At 42.8% G+C, this 21787-nt stretch overlaps 1 protein-coding gene across 3 annotated transcripts in view; it reads left to right on the top strand.

Annotated features, from left to right (window-relative positions):
* The first annotated feature begins 210 nt into the window (after positions 1-210).
* ATP5F1C (ATP synthase F1 subunit gamma) overlaps positions 211-21787 on the top strand; it is a 38866-nt gene continuing 17289 nt past the window's right edge. For 2 of the 3 annotated variants that reach the window (XM_069229261.1, XM_069229260.1), the window contains exons 1-8: positions 211-333; positions 3992-4026; positions 4270-4401; positions 10453-10657; positions 14075-14218; positions 15247-15311; positions 19232-19387; positions 21002-21098. In XM_069229261.1, the coding sequence (XP_069085362.1) occupies positions 254-333; positions 3992-4026; positions 4270-4401; positions 10453-10657; positions 14075-14218; positions 15247-15311; positions 19232-19387; positions 21002-21098 (914 nt within the window). In that variant the 5' untranslated portion in view covers positions 211-253. Of the gene's footprint in view, positions 334-3991; positions 4027-4269; positions 4402-10452; positions 10658-14074; positions 14219-15246; positions 15312-19231; positions 19388-21001; positions 21103-21787 lie in introns of those variants that run through there. The other variant, XM_069229262.1, reaches the window with a different exon arrangement.

The following is a 21787-nucleotide window of genomic DNA, read 5'->3' as shown; positions in this document are numbered from 1 at the left end:
TTTGTTCTCGCTTGTCTCATATGTTAGCATAACATTTCTTAATTACTAATTACCACGAGGTTTCTTTTTGATGGAGTACATGCATTACTCCTATATCGTCTGTAGACACACATTACACATTTTCCGCTCCCATATAGTTATTTTTCTGGCTTCTCTTTGCTCATACTCTTTACCGCTGTCTTCTTTCTATCTCTAGTTCTAGTCTTTTTTCTTCCTCTGCTTCCGGTACCCGGCTTCCGATCTCTCTCGGCGCATGCGCTGTTCGCGAAGCCTGACCTTGATCGGAGTCACCATGTTCTCCCGCACCAGTGTCTTGGTTTTCCAGCCACAATGGTAATGGATTTACTCACAACTTATGTGCCCGGGCACCGGAGTCGGGTGGGATGGGAGGCAAGGTAGCCGAGGGCTTGACGCAGAGTAAAGGGTTGTTGGAAGGCCCGCATTACCGTGCCGGTGCAGAAGCGCAAACCGCGGGACACACAGTTAAATACTTCTACTGGCTGTGTATGAATGGTGATTTTAAAAAAGCAGTGATTCCACATTGAAGTGTGATTTAGAGTGCACGTTTGTTTGTTAGTGCCACTGTCTTCGTTGATCGGTCACCTTCATTGAACGCCCGGGACATTACCGGAAGGTGACCATGTCAGCAGCAAAGCCTTTGCATCAAGTCACTCTCATTAGAGGATATCACGCGAACAAGATATGTGCCTTCCCGTAGCCTGCAATCAGAATCGTCCTTTAAACCATTACAACCCTTTCGAAAACTGCGATTCCTTTGAATAAGTAAACCTCCCGAAATCAGCGCACAGTTCCCTCCTCTAAAGAGCAACGGACAGGGAAGTGTGCATGTCCTCAGCGAGAATTGATTATGGCAAATTACCCCAGTGAGCAAGAACGCAATTCCCATGCTAACAAAAGCAGCTGTAACGTGTTGTGCAAACGAACGCAGTGAGAGAACTGTCTTTGGGGTTGGGGAAACACATCTGTTCAGTTTAGAGCTTACCCTTTGATCGTAATAATGAAAATGTTAATATCCCCAGTGAAAAACACCCCCTCTTTATGCTCTAGAGAAGATAAGCTCATGGGAAGAATGACAACTGCATACTAAGAGTCTGTACATTTTTTTCCATCCCATTTACAACCACAAAGTAATTATCGAATGTTTTGTACTATTGCTTCCGTTTAATTATATATGTTCTTGAATTCTGCTTCAACTACTGCGGGTTTCTTACTACTCTGTGAAGTAACCATATTTTACTAGCACTTAAGTCCAGTCTCAGTGTTAATGTCTAATATTTTGTTAATATTAACATTGACCAGTCAGTATTAAAATACTGTCGATCCTTATATAGCATCCTTTCATGCAGCTAAAACACGATACTTATACGGCCACATGTTGTTTTGTGCTCTTACATGTTCGCTCTCACATGCCAGACATACAGCGCACGGGGACATACAACGAACGGGGACACACAGGATGCGGCACACGATCCTTTCTTGACAAACATTCACAATCACTCCGTCTTCAACATAGCTTGCTTACAAATCACCCAATAAACCTGTTAGACCATCCACCACCCGCACAGACATACAAAGTTGGCAAATAGCAGTCACAGAAATGCTGCTACGGGTCAAGGTATGAGGCTTCCCATAGCTCGTGTCAAAGAAACAAGACAACAGCTAGGTTGGGACTACCATTGCGCAGCAGTCTAAGACGTGACGTTTGCCATTCACCTTGACCACTGCGCTAACAGGCGCGGCTGCATCTCTGATCTATCTCTCTGCTATGTGCTCCATTAAATATGTGGAATATCTTTACTGGATCCTCATAATGACCATCCACTGTCCTGAAACTCAGTTAGACCTCATGCGCTCCCCAGGGTTCTTTCTTGTCACGCGTGTGCACGACTCTAGTGGTGTAGGGCGAGCTTGTGCCTTTTCACAGAGCAGTACCTGAGCTTGTGAGTTGAGTACAAGCCCTGCACATGACAGTTGAATTTAAATGGAGGGACGTGCAAACATTGCAGTACACTAACAGGGCACACAGGACTTTCAAAGGCATGGACTAGCCTGTGCCAAATTCACTTTAAATGAGAAATTATAGTGCCCACGCATGAACGCTTTTCCTTATGTCACTATCACAGTGACAGAAGCTCCACGAGTCATTACAGGGCTGTGTTTAATGTAAAGGAGTTTCTGCCTTTTTCCTGCTGTCTCCTGAACAATGTCACCGTAGTATTGTCCTTCATGTTAGGATTATACTCTGGAACAGATGGTCTCAATGTATTATTCCCTTCAGCCGGCTCCTTGCGAGACCTTGGCCACCCTCCTCAAAGGTCTCCTCCTGTCCCGCAGCCGGAGATAACACCAGTTGCCAGTGGCTCTGAGGCTGGCCAGACCCAGTCCTCGATGGTCAAAGGGCCATCTTCCTTCCAATGAAAGGTCTCCTTCTCTTCCAGAAGCGTCTCTCAACTGCCACCAGTCTCTTGCTGCATTTCCACAGGGGTCCTTAACACCTCGTCTCCAAAATGTTGTAGTTGGAGCGCAGCGTGTTGCCGTGAGCCTAGAGCTATTCAAGTAGGTTTTAAGTTCTTTATTTCATATATGGCCTTTAGGTTACCTAAATAGCGGGTAAGTCCTGTCGGGGCTTCATCCTCCGCCCAATTGTCTCCATCTCCTAGCTACCCCTCCACACCACACACCAACATTCTGTTACATCATTACCTGTTAGCATGCCAGACACCAGCTCAGTTATACAGAGAATACAAGATTCCCCTGATTATGTCCAACTAAAATCCTCCCCATCTGCCTTGTGTGGGAAACATTTCCCATGTTGCTATTGGAAAAAAAAAACACTAACTAATTGAGTTGCCACACCATTGCATTGTTCCAGAGAGAAAACCTACCCGCTGTTCTAGTGGGTTAAAACTTAATCCTGTGACCCCGAAGGACTTTCATTATATTAGTTTTGAAAACTCTCGTACATAATGTAGACGCTCTCAGTCCGTGTCTCGTTGAGGAAACGTTGCTTTTTTTCCCCTTGTTTCCGAGTAATACACTATCCCCCATGCTATGGTCCCCTCTCTTGCCTCTTATGCTGATGTAAGTCTTTCTGACTCCTTGTCCTGCATGAGGAGGAAAAAAAAACCTCTCTATGTATCCAGTGAGGAAACATTACCTCCTAGACCGCCTCCACGGTCCTCATCTCACTTAGAAATCAGGGAACCCACATCTCAATACCTGCACCCGGAAATCATTCTCCGCTCCCTGTCCTAAATTTATAAATATTATTTTGTAGCATGTGGTCAAGGGACCTGATAGTTGATCTAGCATTACTGAGGGCTTCTTGTTCAGACCGTAAGCACCTTAAGATCGTTGCTCCACGCTATCAACAGAAACAGTCTGCTGTTGTTTATACAGTCTTAAACTTAACAAATTGTCTGTTCTTAATAGTTCTGGGTCAGCAGTTGTTTCCTTTTCTGACCTACTTTCCGTTCTATAAGCGTAACACAGGTTTTTGCAAGTAAGAGTGCTAAGTGTGTAGTGAGTCCACTGCATACGAGAGAGAAATCTGTATATTGGCCGGATTGGCTTAATCTTTTATTCTTTTAGTGGGCAATAAAGAAATCTCAGTTGAGTTGGATAATGGTGCATTTCTTACCCTCAAAAACAATTCAGCGGTACATAAATGGGGTCTTTCAAGCAGATTGCCATATATGCCTTTAATTCAGGCTGACATACATTCACATAGGGTACTTGCATATTGCTCATTTTAACACAAGGGTGGTTGTACAATGGCACTGAAAAGCAGGTGAATTGGAATTTGCTTTGAGTTTAAGCATAGAGCTAATTTGAACCCAGCATCCTCGTGTTTGTTTGCCATCCTACTGATTAGCATTAGTATTTTAAAAGTGACTGTTACACGTTTTCCAATATTTTCTTCCATGCCAAAAAAGTTGCTATTATTGCTAAAATGTCTCTCTTTTTTCAGGGGCCAAGTAAGAAATATGGCAACCTTGAAGGAAAGTAAGTATTCTTATTTTAAAAGATAAGTGCTGTGAACAATTGTCAAGGAACAGCCGTGTACTAAATCTGGAGTTAGGATTGTCAGCTCCGCGATGTTTAGAATGTTCATGTTGCTAGTGTTATGAGATTTCACCCACCAAATCTTTCATTTTGTATTTTTAAGAGCACTGTCTATTTTCCCGATGCTGTGTATTTTCTCATTTAGCACCCTAAACATTGGTATTTTTTCTTTTTTTGCTATAGTTACAAGACGCTTGAAGTCCGTCAAGAGCACTCAGAAAATTACCAAGTCCATGAAGATGGTTGCTGCTGCAAAGTACACTAAAGCGGAGAGAGTTCTGAAATCTGCCAGGGTGTATGGGAGTGGTGCGCTGGGTAAGGGACGCCGAGAACCTGTTGCCACTGTTGTCATACCCAATGAACATGTTGGTTTTTCTGCTTAATTTGAACCTCTTTGTGAGTTGTCGGTTTAGTTCCTTGACTTAAGGTATAAATACATGTCTTTTACGTGATAAAGAAAATTGGCAACACTATTAGGTAGAATACACATTTTACCCTGAAATACACATAAGGTATTGCTACTACCTACCCCTTCCTCAGTATACTACACATGAAGTCACTTCCTTGAACATTACACTTTAGGAGAATGGAAAAAATAGAGTTTAAGACTCTGCAAAATGCCATGTGATTTTTTTATTTTTTTATTTTTTTTTAAACATTTTTTCGCTGTCCCTTACTAAGACATTCCAGAAAGTCTGGCCCAGAGCTTAGTGAGTGCTTTCTTGGCTTGCTCTTGACAGTCAAAGAGCCACCAGGAATGATAGCGAAGCTGACTAAAATATTATGGGGGACTCATAAATAGTAATACAATTTCTTTATTTTTTTTCTGGAGACACCTAGGCCTTATACCACTCCCAGTCAAACTGATCTTCTTAAACAGGACAGAAAGCTGACAAATAGAGCAATATGCCTCCTAGACCTGATCTTTAACGTGTAGTTGTTTAATGCAATGTAGCACAAAGTGTTAATTCGTGTCATTTTCTCATTATGCCTCTGTGTCTAAAATAAATCAAATCAAACTTGTATTGTCAGTCTGTAATTGAACTATAAGGGGGTAACATTAAGAGTTTAATCGCTAATTCGCACTGTCATAGTATTATCAGAATGTTACTATCATTTGGTACTACCAGGTGAACGAAAGTGCTGTGTTGGAAGGACTCACTTAAATTGATGATCTCATTCATCACATTGATCACAACAATTTCCAACTGCATCGCTCCTTCCCCAGTTTTTATCACTATTTCAAACCAATCAACTTAGAGTTTTAGTCTGTTTCCAACTAGACCGGGAAAATCACCACCATATGTTCGTCCTGTGTGCAAATATTTTGCTGCATTTATGTTTAAATGTATTTAAGATTTAATAGATCCTACAAATGTTCTCATACAAGGCTTGGTTATCCTTTAATCCTCTTAAAAAGAACAGGGCCCTAAATACAGTCCAGGAGGGACAGGCCTCTGCCCTTCTGGGCTTTCAACAGATACCACTTTACAACAGTAGCTCTCCTTATGTTTTCTGCTGGCTTATCCTTGTCTCGTTGTAGTACACCAACATTGTATGTGTTATCACTTTAAACCCACACCTATTGGCTTTGCCAACGCTAGTTTTAACATTTTGAATTTTTTTCTTCAAAGATATTTTGTTAATGTTACAACTTTCAAAATTACCACACGTTCTCCCAACAGGTTGACCGTAGACTCCCAACTTGCGTTTGTCTTGTAAAATCACTTCCTCTGTTAAAGGTCATGTTTATCAAGTAGTCTCAATGATCTCAAGCACCCCGTATTTGTCTTCCGAGTAAACATTTATTCTATTAGAAGCTGCCACGTCTGTTCCTGCTGTGGCTTCAGTCATGCAAACCCCTTGTTAATTTTCCAAGCCAAAAAGGATCATAGCTTGCTAGCCCAGTCATGAATTGTCAGCATTGTGGTTAATTTTCATTGCTGCATGATAGTTTGTTTTGCTGCAAATATGGGTCTTAAATGCAGAAGAATAACAGTAGAGTTAGGTCGCAAAATCAATGCCCCTTTCAGATGCCTCAGTAAATCTTTCCAGAATATTTTCAACAATGGGCAGGACCACCATGTATGCATAGCATTTCTCTCTTGGCCACAATACCTGCAGCACAGAGCAGATGAATATGGGTACAACTTTTTTAGCCAGGGAGCTGAAGTTATGTGGCAGGAGAGGGGCAAATTATGCGTCAGAGTTGAGCAAATTATGCGACAAGAAAAGGCACATTATGCAGCACATTTTGCAATAGTATTACTATGTTATTTCGTCATTTTTAGGGCTGAGGGAGCAAAGCGATCTATACCCGGTATAATCTCTCTATGGGCTTTTAACCACGCCCATGTCACACCCATCCTTTTGGTTGGTTCGTGGGCTTGCCTTGTAAAATTTGCTTGATTTGATTAGTGAAAGGCATGCGTACGTCATGCCTTTTCCGCTGTTTAGCCCTCCTCGAGTGCACCGGCCAGTTACTGAAAACATACGAGGCTCAATGTTTTCCATATGGTTTCTGGCCTACTTTTTCTCTTTATTTCGTAGGCAGCGCAATCTCGCTGGGTGGTAGTCATGCGCTTTGCATGACATCGACCCTGTTACATCGATAGTTGCACTTTTGCCGGTTACATGGATAATTGCACTTTTGCTGATACGTTTCACAGCGAGTGAACTTCTGTTTCCTTATGTGTGTCTACTTCATGCTCATGGCGGCCATCCACTAGCTTATGTGAAACTGTTTTACTTTTCATTTTCAGTATATGTTGCAAGAAGTCTGGTTAGGAGTTTACAACGCTAATAGCTGTAACTCGAGCAAACGCGAGACCCCATTGCATTGCAAATGCTTGTTAAACTTGGTACCAGTCTCTGGGCATTGGTTGCACTTCATTAGTACCAGTTTAACACTCAAATATAGGAATAAGCAATAGAAAGGTGGCCAGTTCAGCTTTGCAAAGGCCCGTCCACTACGCAGCATTAGCGTTGTTGCATTTTTAGTAACTTTTGAACCATTTAAACTAGACACATTTTTTAAATGTGCGGATTATGCAGCAGATGATGGATTTTGTCACAATTGCAGCAAATCCATAATTATGCAAAAATCTCAGCTGCCACACAATTGCATGATTTCAGTGGTCTTGTTTAGTTTCATAGGTGTTCTATGCTGCAATGTTATGTACTTGTAGAGAGAGTGTCCATTATGTCCACTTTTACACATGGAAGCAAGTTCTCTATGTGTTTTGTAGCTAGGGAACAGCTATTCTCAGTCACTAATGGGTTTAATGGCCAACAGTCGTTTAGCTGGGTGGAAAACTAAGGTTCTCATATGGCAACGGTGCATATGGTCAGTTTCTTCCACCTTGAAGTCCTTCTCAAATGTTTTAATTTAATCATTGTCAAAGAGATCTCTAAGCATCCGGCAAAAACCTCTGACCAGTTTCCCATGTCCTCCTTCAAGCTTCTTTGTGCAAAACATGTATTTCTCCATAGCAGAGTGTATGGGGAGGGAAATTATGTCAGGACCTGCTTGTTCGTGATCATTTCCCATAATTCCACATTAGGCATCGGAATCTTGTACACATGTCTATTGGGGTTGGGGGGGGGGAGAGGGTGGGTTCAGATTTGGCCATCCACAGTATTGCCCACTGTGTCAGACCTGGCACTGCTGCATCCACGTGGATCCAGTGTCTGTCTTTTCTTGAAGAGACCATTCGAAAAAGAGTGTGGCCTAATATTGCCTTCTGTCGGTGAGCCCCAGCCCTACCTGGCATCTGTGGGATTGCAGGGCTGTTTTTGCAACTCATGCTCTCTTGTGCATCCCTCCCATCCTACCACTCCCATATAAAGGAGCCTATATCTCGTTGTAGAGCTTGCTTTTAGTTCTGTTTCAGGGATTCTCACCAGCAGGGCCTGGAGGACACATTAGTCTGGGCACGACATTAATTTTAAAGGCAGTTTCCTGGCCTAGCCATAAAATATAAAGTTTAGCCCGTCTACGCAGATCAATCGGAACTGCGTTTAACAGCCTCAAATAAGTAGCAGTGTAGAGGTTCTGTAATCTGGAGGTGACGTAAATCTCAAAATATTTTATCTTATCTTTAGCCCATTGAAACCGGGTTTGCTTAGCTAGTACCTCTCTCTCGGCTACGTGCAGTCCAACTCATATAAATTCTGACTTTGTTAGATTGACACTAAAGCAAGATAACGCACCATACATATTGTTTTATCAGATCTAGGGCATGTTTGTTATAGATGTCTAAAGATCTGTAACCGCCAATGATATTATAGGTCTTCCATAACAAGTGGAACGTATGTTGGTTACCCCTTAAGGTCATAGCCTTGATATCCAGCTGTTTTTGGATGTGGGTGACCAGTGGCCCAATGGCTAGGATGAATAAAAAGGGTGATAAGGGGCACTCCCTGCTTGGTCCCTCTATGTAGGAGAAATGTATCCGATTGATTCCTATTGACTAGGATTTTGGCGGACGGTGTCCTATATTTGGAAGCTATTCCTGTCTGCATATGTGGTCCCAGACCTTTCCCTTAAAGGACTTAGTGTCAAATGCTTTCTCTACATCTAATAATAGTTCTGTGAGTGAGCTCTTTCTATAGGATGCTTTGTCAAGTTCTGTGAGCGAGTTCTATAGCGTGCTTTGGCAATGAGATGTAGCACTCCAAGGATGTTGTCTGTAGCTTGTTTGGGGACAAACGCAGACTGGTCAGGGTGAATAAGATATGACGTTTTGTGGCATCAAGCGATTTGCCAAGACAGTGAATATCTTGGCACCTGTTTTGAGAACGGCTGTTGTCCAGTACACTTCAGGGTTCTTGGGGTTTACCAGCTTTATGCTTTAGCGTGGCACAAGTCTTGATATATAATATTTGTGGAATGCATTTGCCAGCCTGCTAGGTCATGTGGACATTCAGGACCTTCTTCGAGGTTATTTGTATCTCTGTGGCTGAGCTGTGTCTATAAAGGATACAGGGTCTAAGTGATAGAGTAAAATCCAAGCATGTATAATCAACCACACATCAGCAGCAATGTGGCCACGAACCTATCAACTTACCACAAAACCCTAACACAAGAACTCTCCCCAACCCCCCACCTCTGCTTCTCTTGCCTTCCAAAAGTAACAGGAGTCAGAAGTATATTGACCTTTTGGAGAAGTGTGCCTTAGCCCACGTCTGAGGCCAGCATTGTGTCCCATGCAAGGCAAATGCGCGGAGTAGCTATGCAGGCTAAATGGAGCACAATCTACTGCTTCCTTCCTGGAAGATCCTTGGGGAATCTCAAATCATACAGTGCATACTTCCAGAGTGACTCGCCGTCATACTGTTGGTAGGCTCTTCCGAAGTCTATGCGCTCTGTGCTGGGATGGTTTCAAAATCAAGTTCGGCCTCATTCTGCCTGCAGACGTGCCAGGTGGCCCGAAGAGAGCTACTGCCACACACACCGCTCCAAATATCAGTGGCCCACATCTCGCTAGTCTGTTCTCTCTCCTATTGACAGGCTCAACCAGCACCCCCACCACATATACTGGTACCTGTTGCCTCTTTTCAGGTGTCATGCAGGCACCTGAGCAGGTTGCCGAGCTCACCCAAGAAATGCCATGCGTGTCTCCCCGCAGGCTATGCCTCTCCTTTCATTTTTTTTAACCACTGTTAGTTGCACACTTTCTCAGTTAGTGGTGCACTAAAACAAGTGTTAGTTCATTAACTTCAGACCTATTGCTTTGCTATTGCTTGTTTTGAATTATAATTATTATTTATTTTATTTTCAACCATTACCAGTCTGTAAGCTTCAGTCCTGTTCTTTTGAACGATTCTATGAACTCCTAGTGTCCTTCCCCCAACAAAGATAGAAGCTTTAATCTCTGTTCCTTTTGCTGCACCTATTTTGTGCCTGGAAGTAATCCACTGCTGTGCAGTTACTGTGAACTGTGTCTGAAAATCTAGCCCTGCTGCTGTGAAGTAACTATTTATTATGCCAAGGAATATTGAGAACACATGTTTACTATACAAAAGCCAAAACTATTGTCTAGTTCTTTGTTTGCTTTAAAATGTCCATTTTGAGTAGTCTGCTTGAATTTTGGGTGCCTTCAGATATTAGTATTAGCCTCATGTAATCTAAACCTAGTAATTTGCCTTGTGACTGATTCAAAGAAAAGAACCAAAACAATTATAGCGCTAAACTGTCATCAGTAAAATTGTCTAAATGGCATTTCTGTTAGTTAAAATATCAGTACCGTTGGTTTGTAGGTTCATCATTGGAAGCGTCCAAAATTAATGTTAATTAAGTCTGTTAGTAATGATTTCAACAGTACTCGTCTAAGCATTGGCATCTTCTCATCCTGCTATTTTAAGCTCTGTATGAGAAAGCGGAGATAAAGGCCCCCGAAGAAAAGAAAAAGCATCTTCTCATTGGTGTTTCCTCCGATCGTGGCCTCTGTGGTGCTATTCACTCGTCTGTCGCAAAAAGTATCAAAAATGAGATTTCAGCCCTGTCCAGTTCTGGGAAGGAAGCCGTGATTGTGGGAGTCGGAGACAAGCTGAGGGCTATTCTTCAGAGGTATTTTTTTTTTTTTTTTTTTGTGTGTAGATATATGAAGCAGATGTTAAAAGACTTCACCTTTAAAATTGTTGTGATTTTAAATATTGCATAGATTTTCTCCTGTAGTACAAATTCGATTTTTTTATTTCTTACTACAATGCACTTGTTGGGTGCAGTGTAAGCGTACAAGATGTGAGGATTAGGATGGCTGGTTTTGGGTAGTTCTCAGAACATAAGGGCATCTGCTGACTCCATGTGAGCTGAGAGCGCTTGTAGGCATATAGCTGTGCTTGAGATAATGTGGTTGCTAGCCGTACATGCATTCTTCGTAGGAATGACTGTGGACGTTAAAGAGGAAATTGACCTGTGGCACTTGTGCTGGAGATGCATCACCAGTACTTATAAGACACTCTTTTCACACCTTGTTCTGCTTGAGAATATTTTGAAAGCAATTTATTCTATTCATGACTCATGCTTGCACTGTACTATACTGCATTTGCAAGTCTGATCTTGGTTGCAAGACTTTAGTGTGTGTACTGTTATGTTTCACGTTGTACATATCCAGAGTTTAGTTGCTTGTAGTTTCTATTTAGGAGAATATGTGCATGGTAGGAAGCTGGCTCTTTATATAGTATACTAAAAAGAGGAATGCTGTGTAAAGAGTCCAAGTATCCCCTTAGAAGTGAACAGGGCTTTCTTTAAGAAACCCAAGTACTGTATTAGTGGGAGTGTGGTCAAGCAGCTTAGGCAAATCAAATGGACTGTTAAACATTTGCTGTACACACAGTCAAAACATGACACACACATCTCAATAACGAGATCCACACCAATTTAGAAAAATAGGTAATTTTTACATATTTTAGCGCCAAAAACTTTATCCGATAAATAATTTTTAAATTAGCAGTTTTGAATTATACAGCAAATACACTTGCATTGACTTTAATGCGGCAATTTTATCCTGTGGGAAAAGAAGCATTAACTGCATAGGGTACTTGACAACAGCTCACAGGACTGTTTTTTGGAGTTAAGTTATATATAGGGCAAGGTCCAAGGCAGCATCAACAGGTCACCTCAGTCTGCTTTGGGACATCCGGGTGCAGAGGTGGATTCAGCGTCAGGTGCCCTAACTTTATCCTATGGAAAGAAAAATTTGCTGTGCATGGGTCCTTGGCTATGATTAACAGGACTGTTCTTCTGGAGTTAAGGTAAGTTTGGGGCAAGGCAGCACCAATAGGTCACTTTATGAGGCAATGGGGTGTCTGGGTGCATAGGTGCTTTACAGTGTTGATTTTCCCATGCACTTTAATGGGAAACGGTCATGGTGGCAAAGAGTTTGCAAGTGGGCGACCAGTATGGCTGAACTTAAAAGGGGCTTCTCAAGTCTTGAGGGTCTTGGGCTTGGAGACACAGTCAGCCCACAGCAACTCTGGCTAGGAGGCTGCATTTGCACTGGGTCTTTGTCCAGATGGGTCACATTGCTGTAGACGCTCGCTGGTCTCAGTTGCCTGCGAAAACAGGCTGCAGGTGGGAACTGGAGCACCAGTCTAGCTAAACCCAAAGGGGGTGCTGGGCCGTCAAGGGTCTTAGAACCTTGTTGGTACCTTTGTCGAGTATGACTCGGAATTAGAGGGGGGGCTCGAGTGCCTTGGTGCTTTCAGCTATCAGGTTTTTTGCGGACCAAGGCTCTTGCGATTTTAATGCCCAGGCTGCAGGCAGGGACTGGGGATCCAGTCTGGCTAAACCTAAAGAGGCTCAGCTGCACCATCAGTTTACTCCTCCTCGGGCTGTGGGGCTCATATGCAGTGTTACTTTGCCCGGCGGGGTCATGCTAGCAGAGACTCTAGTGTCTGTCTTTGGTCTCTGCAAACGTGCAGATAATCAGCTCTTGTGGTCCAAGGAAGAGGCTGGTTGCTTTTTGAAGTGTTGACAGCTTTCCCAGACTTTTGGAGGCTGATCAGCTGCAGGATGAGTCCTCTTTGGTGCTATTTTCAGGCAAGTCGGCAGGGTTGGCGGCAAGTCAATTGCTGCTCCTCAGTTCTTGCTTCTGGCGGCTCTTTGGTGCCCTTCTTTTTTCGACCAATGAATCTGAGTTACTAGTGTCGGAGGGCACCTAAATTCCGACTTTATGGGCATTAAGGGGAGTGAAGGGTAGTAGCCAATGGGCTACTTACCCTTGGGGTCACTACACCCCCTTTTTGACCGCTTCCTTTTGGAAGTGGGCATAACCCTGTCCCAGAGTGCCTCGTTCCACCACACACAAGATGCTGGAATTCGTATTTTCGTGTTTACTTCAGGTAGCCCACCCTAGGGGTGTGACTAGCCTGGGAGTGCAGCATGCCTCCTGACTGTCTACTTTCCCCATCTGTCCTGGTGCCAAATGGGCCTCATGGCAGGGGGTGGCATCTCCCAGGTTTGGGGGACGCTGAGGTCGCATATCAAAGGCGGCAGGGACTTTGCCGTCCCTGGCTTTGTTGTGCTAAATCACTAGCATAACATAACTGGAGGAGGTGTGAACACTTTCCTCTGGAGCAGGCATAGTTTCTGATCTCTGAGAGCATGCAAACTCACCTGCAGGGGAATCTTGTCTGTGGTGGCAAGCTGGACTTGTTTGGGGGAGGGGGTAGCAGGGGGCTGAGGTACCCTCTTGAAGATATGTCTGCACATGTAGGATAATGCACCTTGCCTTAGGGCTATAAGACCTGCTGTAGGGGTGACTTACATATATTGCAGGCATGGCACACATCCTGTGAGCCATGTTGCGTTTTCACTTTTGTGTGCCCCATATCACAAAGCCTGCAGTGGTAGTCTGCATGAGTGTGGTGAGAGGTTCATTGGGGTGGCACGATACTTGCTGCATCCCTTAGGGACCCTCTTGAGTACTCATGCCCTAGGTACCAGGGGTACCATTTACTAGTGTCAGTTGGGGAACAATTGCAGAGTTTTAGGGCAACAGATCTGGCACTGGGGACCTGGTTAGCAGGAACCCAGTGCACTTAAGTTAAAATTGCATAAAATACCAGGCAAATAGTGGGAGTGACCATTTTAAAAGGGGGCACTTTTCTACATGTGTCTTATACCAATCTATTTAGAAAAAGTTTTCTTTGGGGTTTTACTGGCTATGCTTTTCTATTTTGAGAAAATGTTCACTTTTAACTAACTTGTTACATTCCAGTGACCATGCATGATGTAAAAAATAAATAAATAAAAGTCTGCTGAGACTTGAGAACCTGCAAAACAAAACAAATGTTCCTTAGAAAATACTTAGTCATGAGAATCTTCATTTTGGATCACTTCTCTGTGTTAATAGTCGTTCTGACTAGACTATTAAATTATTGAGGCTGTTTCATAGGTTACGCATTCTCATTACCCGTTCCTTATGTTAAATTTAGGTCTGTATCAGGCATGTATTTAGTTGATTATCTCTATTTTTTGCAGGACTCACAAGGATTATATATTGCTGACGTTTAAAGAAATTGGAAGAAAGCCACCCACCTTCAGTGATGCATCTATTATCGCCACAGAACTCCTGAATTCCGGATACGAGTTTGATCAAGGATCTGTCATCTATAACCGCTTCAAGTAAATCTATATTGTATCTTACATATGTGTAATCTGTTTTGCAAATCACATCAGTTTGAAAGTTAGTGCCACATTCTGGTTGTACTTTTTCCGATTATAAAGTATACTAGAATTTCCTTTGAACAGGAAGGCTCACGAACATGCCTGCCACACAAAAATGCTAATGCTGGAATATATTAGGGGCTTAGAATTCTAAATCTACACAAAGTACTCAAAGAACAATAGTTATAAAAGGAAATATTGACCTTTTAAGTAGGAGAAAATAATTAGCTTGACGTAAGTGCATCTGTGTTCTCTCAAACTTAAGTTTGAAACTTAATTAAAAAAATACTTCCGAAAATGGCCGAATAGATCATTTGTTGGAGGGCCTGCATGTGCATTCACCTTGAGAAATTCAGATCATCGTTTGCAATTGGTGGGGCATTAAGATATTGTCCTTGAAACGTACAATCTGAACTAACTTACTTTAGCAACTTGATTATCCTTTGCAATTTAAGAATGAACCACTGCTTAGAGGCCAGTGCTTCATACAACACAAGATGGACACCAGCCAAGAAAGACTTAAATCACAAAACGAGGAAAATGCATTAAAAATGTCTACAATGGTGTATCAAAATGTTTGCCCCCTGCTAGTTCCTCTTTCGAGTTTTTTGAGAGCATGACTATGCTTTGCTTGCCACCTGCTTTGAAGATTCACCGTCTGCAAAGAGCTGCTCTAGTAATTATCAGTTTTTATTTATTTTTCTTCTATTTACTGTTCTGTTTTTTTATATAACATATACCACTACCAGCGCATATTTCTGGTATTTATTGTTTCATAAACAGGTTGTATCATTTAACAATGCTTCTGTGAGGAAGTGAAGGGGAAAGACACAATCCCTATCTGTGTTGTTGCCTTTAGTGTTTACTTACTCTGGTAGCGTTTTACACATGTGAATCGAGCACTGCAGAATTCACTTATATTCTCTCGTATCACCTTGAGCTGTCTGTTTACTTTGCCTGCAAAGACACCTGTCCTTGTAATTTAGGTCTGTCATCTCCTACAAGACGGAGGGAAAACCAATCTTCTCCCTTGACACAGTTGCAGGTTCTGGTGAGTATTTTCTGCACTGTTAAATAAGTCAGGAACAGCAGGAATCGTTCCCGTATTCTGTAACGCCCACAGCCATGCATGCAGCGAGAGTTTGCGTAGTGTTTCTATTACAGGCCGTGGCATCTGTTCTTCTAGAGAAAGTACGTTGCTAATACTTTTCAGAGAAACCCATTTGGTTAGCAGATCCCTAGCAGTCGATTAAAGAGCATACTTTGTGATTTCATTCTAATTTGGCTGTCATGTGACCCTGGTCCAGAAAGATTCAAAGTGTAGAAACGTGGGAAGTAAATATCTTTTTGGGAAATATTTTATTGAAATTAGCCCGTTATAAAACCTGCATCCTCCCCTGTACGGTGGTTCTTAGCCCGAGGTTTCCGATGCCTACTCAAGGAGTCTGCAACCGTTAAGAAAATTAAATACTAGCAGAATAGTTAAGTATATATACACAAAAAAGCAACATTTTCAACATTTGAAACACTCTGTAAATGTGAAGGCATTTGACTTTGTATAATAAAAAATTAAATTGATCTCCTTAAATGTATCTGAGGGAGCAGCGCAAGTACAGCAGTTTGAGTATATTATAGGTAGTGAGGCCTCCTGTGAAGCACTGATGTGCGCTTACGAAAGAAAGCATGCAGCAGGTGCGAAAAAAGAGTAAGTGGTATTCTAGAGTCTAGCATATCAGTTCATCTTTTAGAAATAAAGCTAAATCAATACATTTTACGAAGAATAAGCCTCCCTATTAAAATTACATTTTGATGTGCATTTTTTGTTTGTGAATTAAATAATTCACACTTCATTGTTCATTAAAATCCACAGAGTCAAACGGTTAAGAAATGGTGCCCTAGTGAATACAGAAAAGAATCCTAGTGCTACTGTTACATACACATTTAAAAATGGAGTCAACATCCTGGTGCGCCAAATCAGCTTTTATCGCCTTTTATTAATGAAATGGCTGTAATTGAATTGCATACAAATAATCGTCACCTGCCTACAAGGCTATAAATATGTAAAAAGCAATTTTGTGTTAAGCCATATTTTCCTGAGGATCTGTGGTCTAGTGTAGTTGTCCAAAAAGGAAAATCAGTTTTGAGCTGTATTATGCCTGAGTTTTTATTTAGTACAGTAAAGCCGATGGCGTGCTGTAAGGAAATGCCTACTTGGCATGGTTACCCCCTGACTTTTTGCCTTTGCTGATGCTAAGTTTTGATTTGAAAGTGTGCTGAGGCCTGCTAACCAGGCCCCAGCACCAAGGTTCTTTCCCTAACCTGTACTTTTGTTTCCACATTTGGCACAGCCTGGCATCTAGGTAAGTCCCTTGTAACTGGTACCCCTGGTACCAAGGGCCCTGGTGCCAGGGAAGGTCTCAGAGGGATGCAGCATGTCTTATGCCACCCTGGGGACCCCTCACTCAGCACAGACACACTGCTTACCAGCTTGTGTGTGCTAGTGAGGACAAAACAAGTAAGTCGACATGGCACTCCCCTCAGGGTGCCATGCCAACCTCACACTGCCTATGCAGTATAGATAAGTCACCCCTCTAGCAGGTCTTACAGCCCTAAGGCAGGATGCACTATACCATAGGTGAGGGCACAAGTGCATGAGCACTGTGCCCCTACAGTGTCTAAGCAAAACCTTAGACATTGTAAGTGCAGGGTAGCCATAAGAGTATATGGTCAGGGAGTCTGTCAAACACGAACTCCACAGCACCATAATGGCTACACTTAAAACTGTGAAGTTTGGTATCAAACTTCTCAGTACAATAAATGCACACTGATGCCAGTGTACATTTTATTGTAACATACACCCCAGAGGGCACCTTAGAGGTGCCCCCTGAAACCTAAACCGACTATCTGTGTAGGCTGACTAGTTCTAGCAGCCTGCCACACACCAGACATGTTGCTGGCCACATGGGGAGAGTGCCTTTGTCACTCTGTGGCTAGTAACAAAGCCTGTACTGGGTGGAGGTGCTTCACACCTCCCCCTGCAGGAACTGTAACACCTGGCGGTGAGCCTCAAAGGCTCACCCCCTTTGTTACAGCACCACAGGGCACTCCAGCTAGTGGAGTTGCCCGCCCCCCTCCGGCCACGGCCCCACTTTTGGCGGCAAGGCCGGGGGAGATAATGAGAAAAACAAAGAGTCGTCACTGGCCAGTCAGGACAGCCCCTAAGGTGTCCTGAGCTGAGGTGACTCTGACTTTTAGAAATCCTCCATCTTGCAGATGGAGGATTCCCCCAATAGGGATACGAATGTGGCCCCCTCCCCTTGGGAGGAGGCACAAAGAGGGTGTACCCACCCTCAGGGCTAGTAGCCATTGGCTACTAACCCCCCAGACCTAAACACGCCCTTAAATTTAGTATTTAAGGGCTACCCAGAACCTAGGAACTCAGATTCCTGCAACCTAAGAAGAAGAGGACTGCTAAGCTGAAAAGCCCTGCAGAGAAGACGGAGACACCAACTGCTTTGGCCCCAGCTCTCCCCACTTCTAAAGACACTTCTCCAGACGCTCTCCCCAGGGACCAGCGACCTCTGAATCCCCAGAGGACTGCCCTGCATCTAGAAGGACCAAGAACTCCCGAGGACAGCGGCTCTGTTCACCCAAGACTGCAACTTTGTAACAAAGGAGCCACTTTAAAACAACTTGCGTTTCCCGCCGGAAGCGTGAGACTTGACACTCTGCACCCGATGCCCCCGGCTCGACTTGTGGAAAACAAACACTTCAAGAAGGACTCCCCGGCGACTGCGAGACCGTGAGTAGCCAGAGTTGACCCCCCTGAGCCCCCACAGCGACACCTGCAGAGGGAATCCCGAGGCTCCCCTTGACCGCGACTGCCTGCTCTCAGATCCCGACGCCTGGTAAAGACTCTGCACCCGCAGCCCCCAGGACCTGAAGGATCCGAACTCCAGTGCAGGAGTGACCCCCCCAGTGCCCTACAAAACCCCCCTGGTCTGCCCCCGAAGACGTGGGTACTTACCTGCTGGCAGACTGGAACCGGGGCACCCACTTCTCCATTGAAGCCTATGCGTTTTGGGCACCACTTTGACCTCTGCACCTGACCGGCCCTGAGCTGCTGGTGTGGTAACTTTGCGGTTGCTCTGAACCCCCAACGGTGGGCTACCTTGGACCCAAACTTGAACCCCGTAGGTGCTTTACTTACCTGCAAAAACTAACAAACTCTTACTCCTCCCAGGAACTGTTGAAAATTGCACTGTCTAGTTTTAAAATAGCTATATGTAATTTATGTGAAAACTGTATATGCTATTTTGCTAATTCAAAGTTCCTAAAGTACCTACCTGCAATACCTTTCATTTGAAGTATTACATGTAAATCTTGAACCTGTGGTTCTTAAAATAAACTAAGAAAATATATTTTTCTATACAAAAACCTATTGGCCTGGAATTGTCTTTGAGTGTGTGTTCCTCATTTATTGCTTGTGTATGTACAACAAATGCTTAACACTACTCCTTTGATAAGCCTACTGCTCAACCACACTACCACAAAATAGAGCATTAGTATTCTCTTTTTGCCACTATCTTACCTCTAAGGTGAACCCTTGGACTCTGTGCATACTATTCCTTACTTTGAAATAGTGCATACAGAGCCAACTTCCTACACATGCTTTTCTGCATGCCCAGATGTGGAAGGTAAACGTTATGAGTGCCGTAGTGACCGGTGCATACAGTGAAATAAAAATCAAAATTTCAGACTTATGTTCCTCTTAAGTTACAATCACAGTTGACAGGTACACTGTTTAATTAGGTCTTTAGATTTCAGGATGTGGTGATAGTTTTGAAGTCCATCCGGAGGAGGGATTGATTCAAATTGAAATTTGATGAGGCATCTTTATCACAACAGGATCATATATCTGTCCTCACAATGCATGCAGAGAGTTACTAATTCTGCTTGTCTGTTTTGTAGACAGCATTAGTATCTACGACGACATTGATGCCGATGTACTCCGAAACTACCAAGAGTTCACTTTGGCCAACATCCTCTTCTACACACTGAAGGAGTCCACTACCAGCGAGCAGAGTGCAAGAATGACTGCTATGGACAATGCCACCAAGAATGCCTGTGAGTATAACTACAGGGAACGAAGACCCACCCATTCAGGGGGGTATTCAGGCCTTGCTGAAAGAGGAACTGTGGGCGTGACAAAGATACCCCCAATAGATGGTCAGAAGGATATCATCCTTTTGCCCTGAGAACAAAATGTCTATTTAGCTGGTTTATTCATATCGCATCTGTACAGTTTGTTTTTGTCTTACTAAAACTTTAGGATAGCATTAAACGTGGTCCATTAAGGGGGGGGGGCGGAGGGTGTGTGTGTGCGCGTGCGTATATATATATATATATAGATATAGATATTAATGTAAACCACGGCCAGAAAGCAAACATCTGTCAGTTTGTCATGCTACACCAATAGGTTGACATGTATAAGAAACAGTCTTGTACTATTATGCCCAAAGTGTGTATCACTAAGACCTGGGTGTAATAAATAATTTTCACTGGATCATTTTCTTTTTCTATTTCTCACAATTTAGGTCTTGTAAATTGAATCTGTAAATCTCAGATTATGTTGTTTTGTAAATCTAGCATCCTCATGTCATCTTAGCCTTTTCATGTTGGGCACTTTCGTATTCATAGTTCAAGGTAACCAATTTTGCCTGACCACGTAAGAGTTAAAGATCATTTTAGAGCAGGATCTTGTAATTACGGCATTTAGAAAACATTAAAGAGCTTCGGAAACCATTTCTACAGTAGACCACTAAATAAAACATGCGCTCTGCTTCTAATTATGCTGACAGAATGACTTGCTTTAATTTTCTGCCCAGTATACATTTGTTAGTTACTCGTGGCCTGTAACCACAATAAGAAATAACAACAACAAACATATTTAAAAAACTAATTGTTAGTGCACTTTTATTATAATCTAGCGTTCCTTTTGTATGTCTGGGTCTTCACAACACTCCTGTCCAACAGACCTATTATCTCTAATTTATCTGCAGTTGGTTTGGATCAGTCTCTTATAACCACTGGCTTCTTTTCAATGAATCTATTTTAGCCATTCGCTTGAGACTTTGTTAATCATGTCTCGGCTCAGCCCATTGTGTTATTTCCATTTCACCTAATACTACTGGCTTTTAGGGTGTGTCTTTCTGCCTTCACCCAGGGACTTCATTTGAACTACATGAGGGACTATTTAACCACTAGAGGGCTCCTTGCCTGCTCCTCGTTCCTCCTCCCGACCACCTCCTGGCTGCCCGGTTTGCTCTCACCCACCGCTGTATGTTATTACATGACCCCCCTACTCCGTGTCAACGGCCCTCCGTTATAACCCTGCATTTCTTTCTACATTATTATAGAAATGATAGAAGTATTTCGCTGATGGCTCCCTTGCCGCTTGAATTTTATTTCCGATAGAAGCACAACGTGGACAGCAAGTGAAGGCAAGGGAGCCCACAATACAGATCACTGTATAGTTCTTCGAAGCGACTGGCTTTAATGTGCTAATGCTGTGTTTCCATGTGTTGGCACATCACACCCATACTGGATTACTTTGCCATTGCTTAGTTTCTGTTTGTTAACATTTACTTTCACAAAGTCCATGGAAAAGCTGTATCTTAAATAAAGAACACTGCAGATTCTGTTGATTTAACATTATTTTATTCATTGCCCATTTTCTAGCTGAAATGATTGACAAGCTGACTTTAAGTTTCAACCGCACCCGTCAAGCCGTCATCACCAGGGAGCTGATTGAGATCATTTCTGGCGCCGCAGCACTGTAAGCATGACGTACATACAATGCCTTAATGTCACCTTGACGCTCTTAAAAAATCATATTACTGAGTAGAATGTTCGGCATCGTGAAACTAGTGCTTAAAATATGCATTTTTAAAGTTTATGAACAAAACATTTCTCCCCAAGGCACTGTACTCAGTGACTCATTCAGTAATTAGCGGAACAGTGTGGAGGTAACTGATAATACGATGGAAGAGGACGACAACGATGAATTGCATATAATAATGCACTGCAGAACCGAGGCTCTGGGTTAATATCTTGAACCCCACAAAGTTACGGCAAACATGGTTCAATAAGAAGTCCTTGGCTTAACCCCTGATAGTGGCAGAAAGCAGCTGGCTTTTTTTCTTTGAGAAATTAGTTATTTATTTGAGGAGCAGCAAATAATATTGAACTTAATAGATGATAAAATGAAGGTAAAGGTAATGACTTAACAAAACTAAAATGTCAAATTTGATAAAGAGAGGATTTTTGTATAAAACTGTCAAAAACAATAATAGGGACAATAGGGTTTTAATAGTTTGTGTCCATTACCAAAAGCGACCATCGGAGTCAACTCCTGAACCAAAAACGAAACCTAAGTAAAAAGATACTGGCAAGCCCTACCAAATGCAGGGATGGTTCGTTTAGAGTCAGTTACGTTTCATGCTGATCCCTTAAATACTTCCAATA

Source organism: Pleurodeles waltl, chromosome 4_1 (genome assembly GCF_031143425.1).
Source record: "Pleurodeles waltl isolate 20211129_DDA chromosome 4_1, aPleWal1.hap1.20221129, whole genome shotgun sequence".
Lineage (NCBI taxonomy): Eukaryota > Metazoa > Chordata > Amphibia > Caudata > Salamandridae > Pleurodeles > Pleurodeles waltl.
This window is presented reverse-complemented; position numbering and strand designations above follow the sequence as displayed.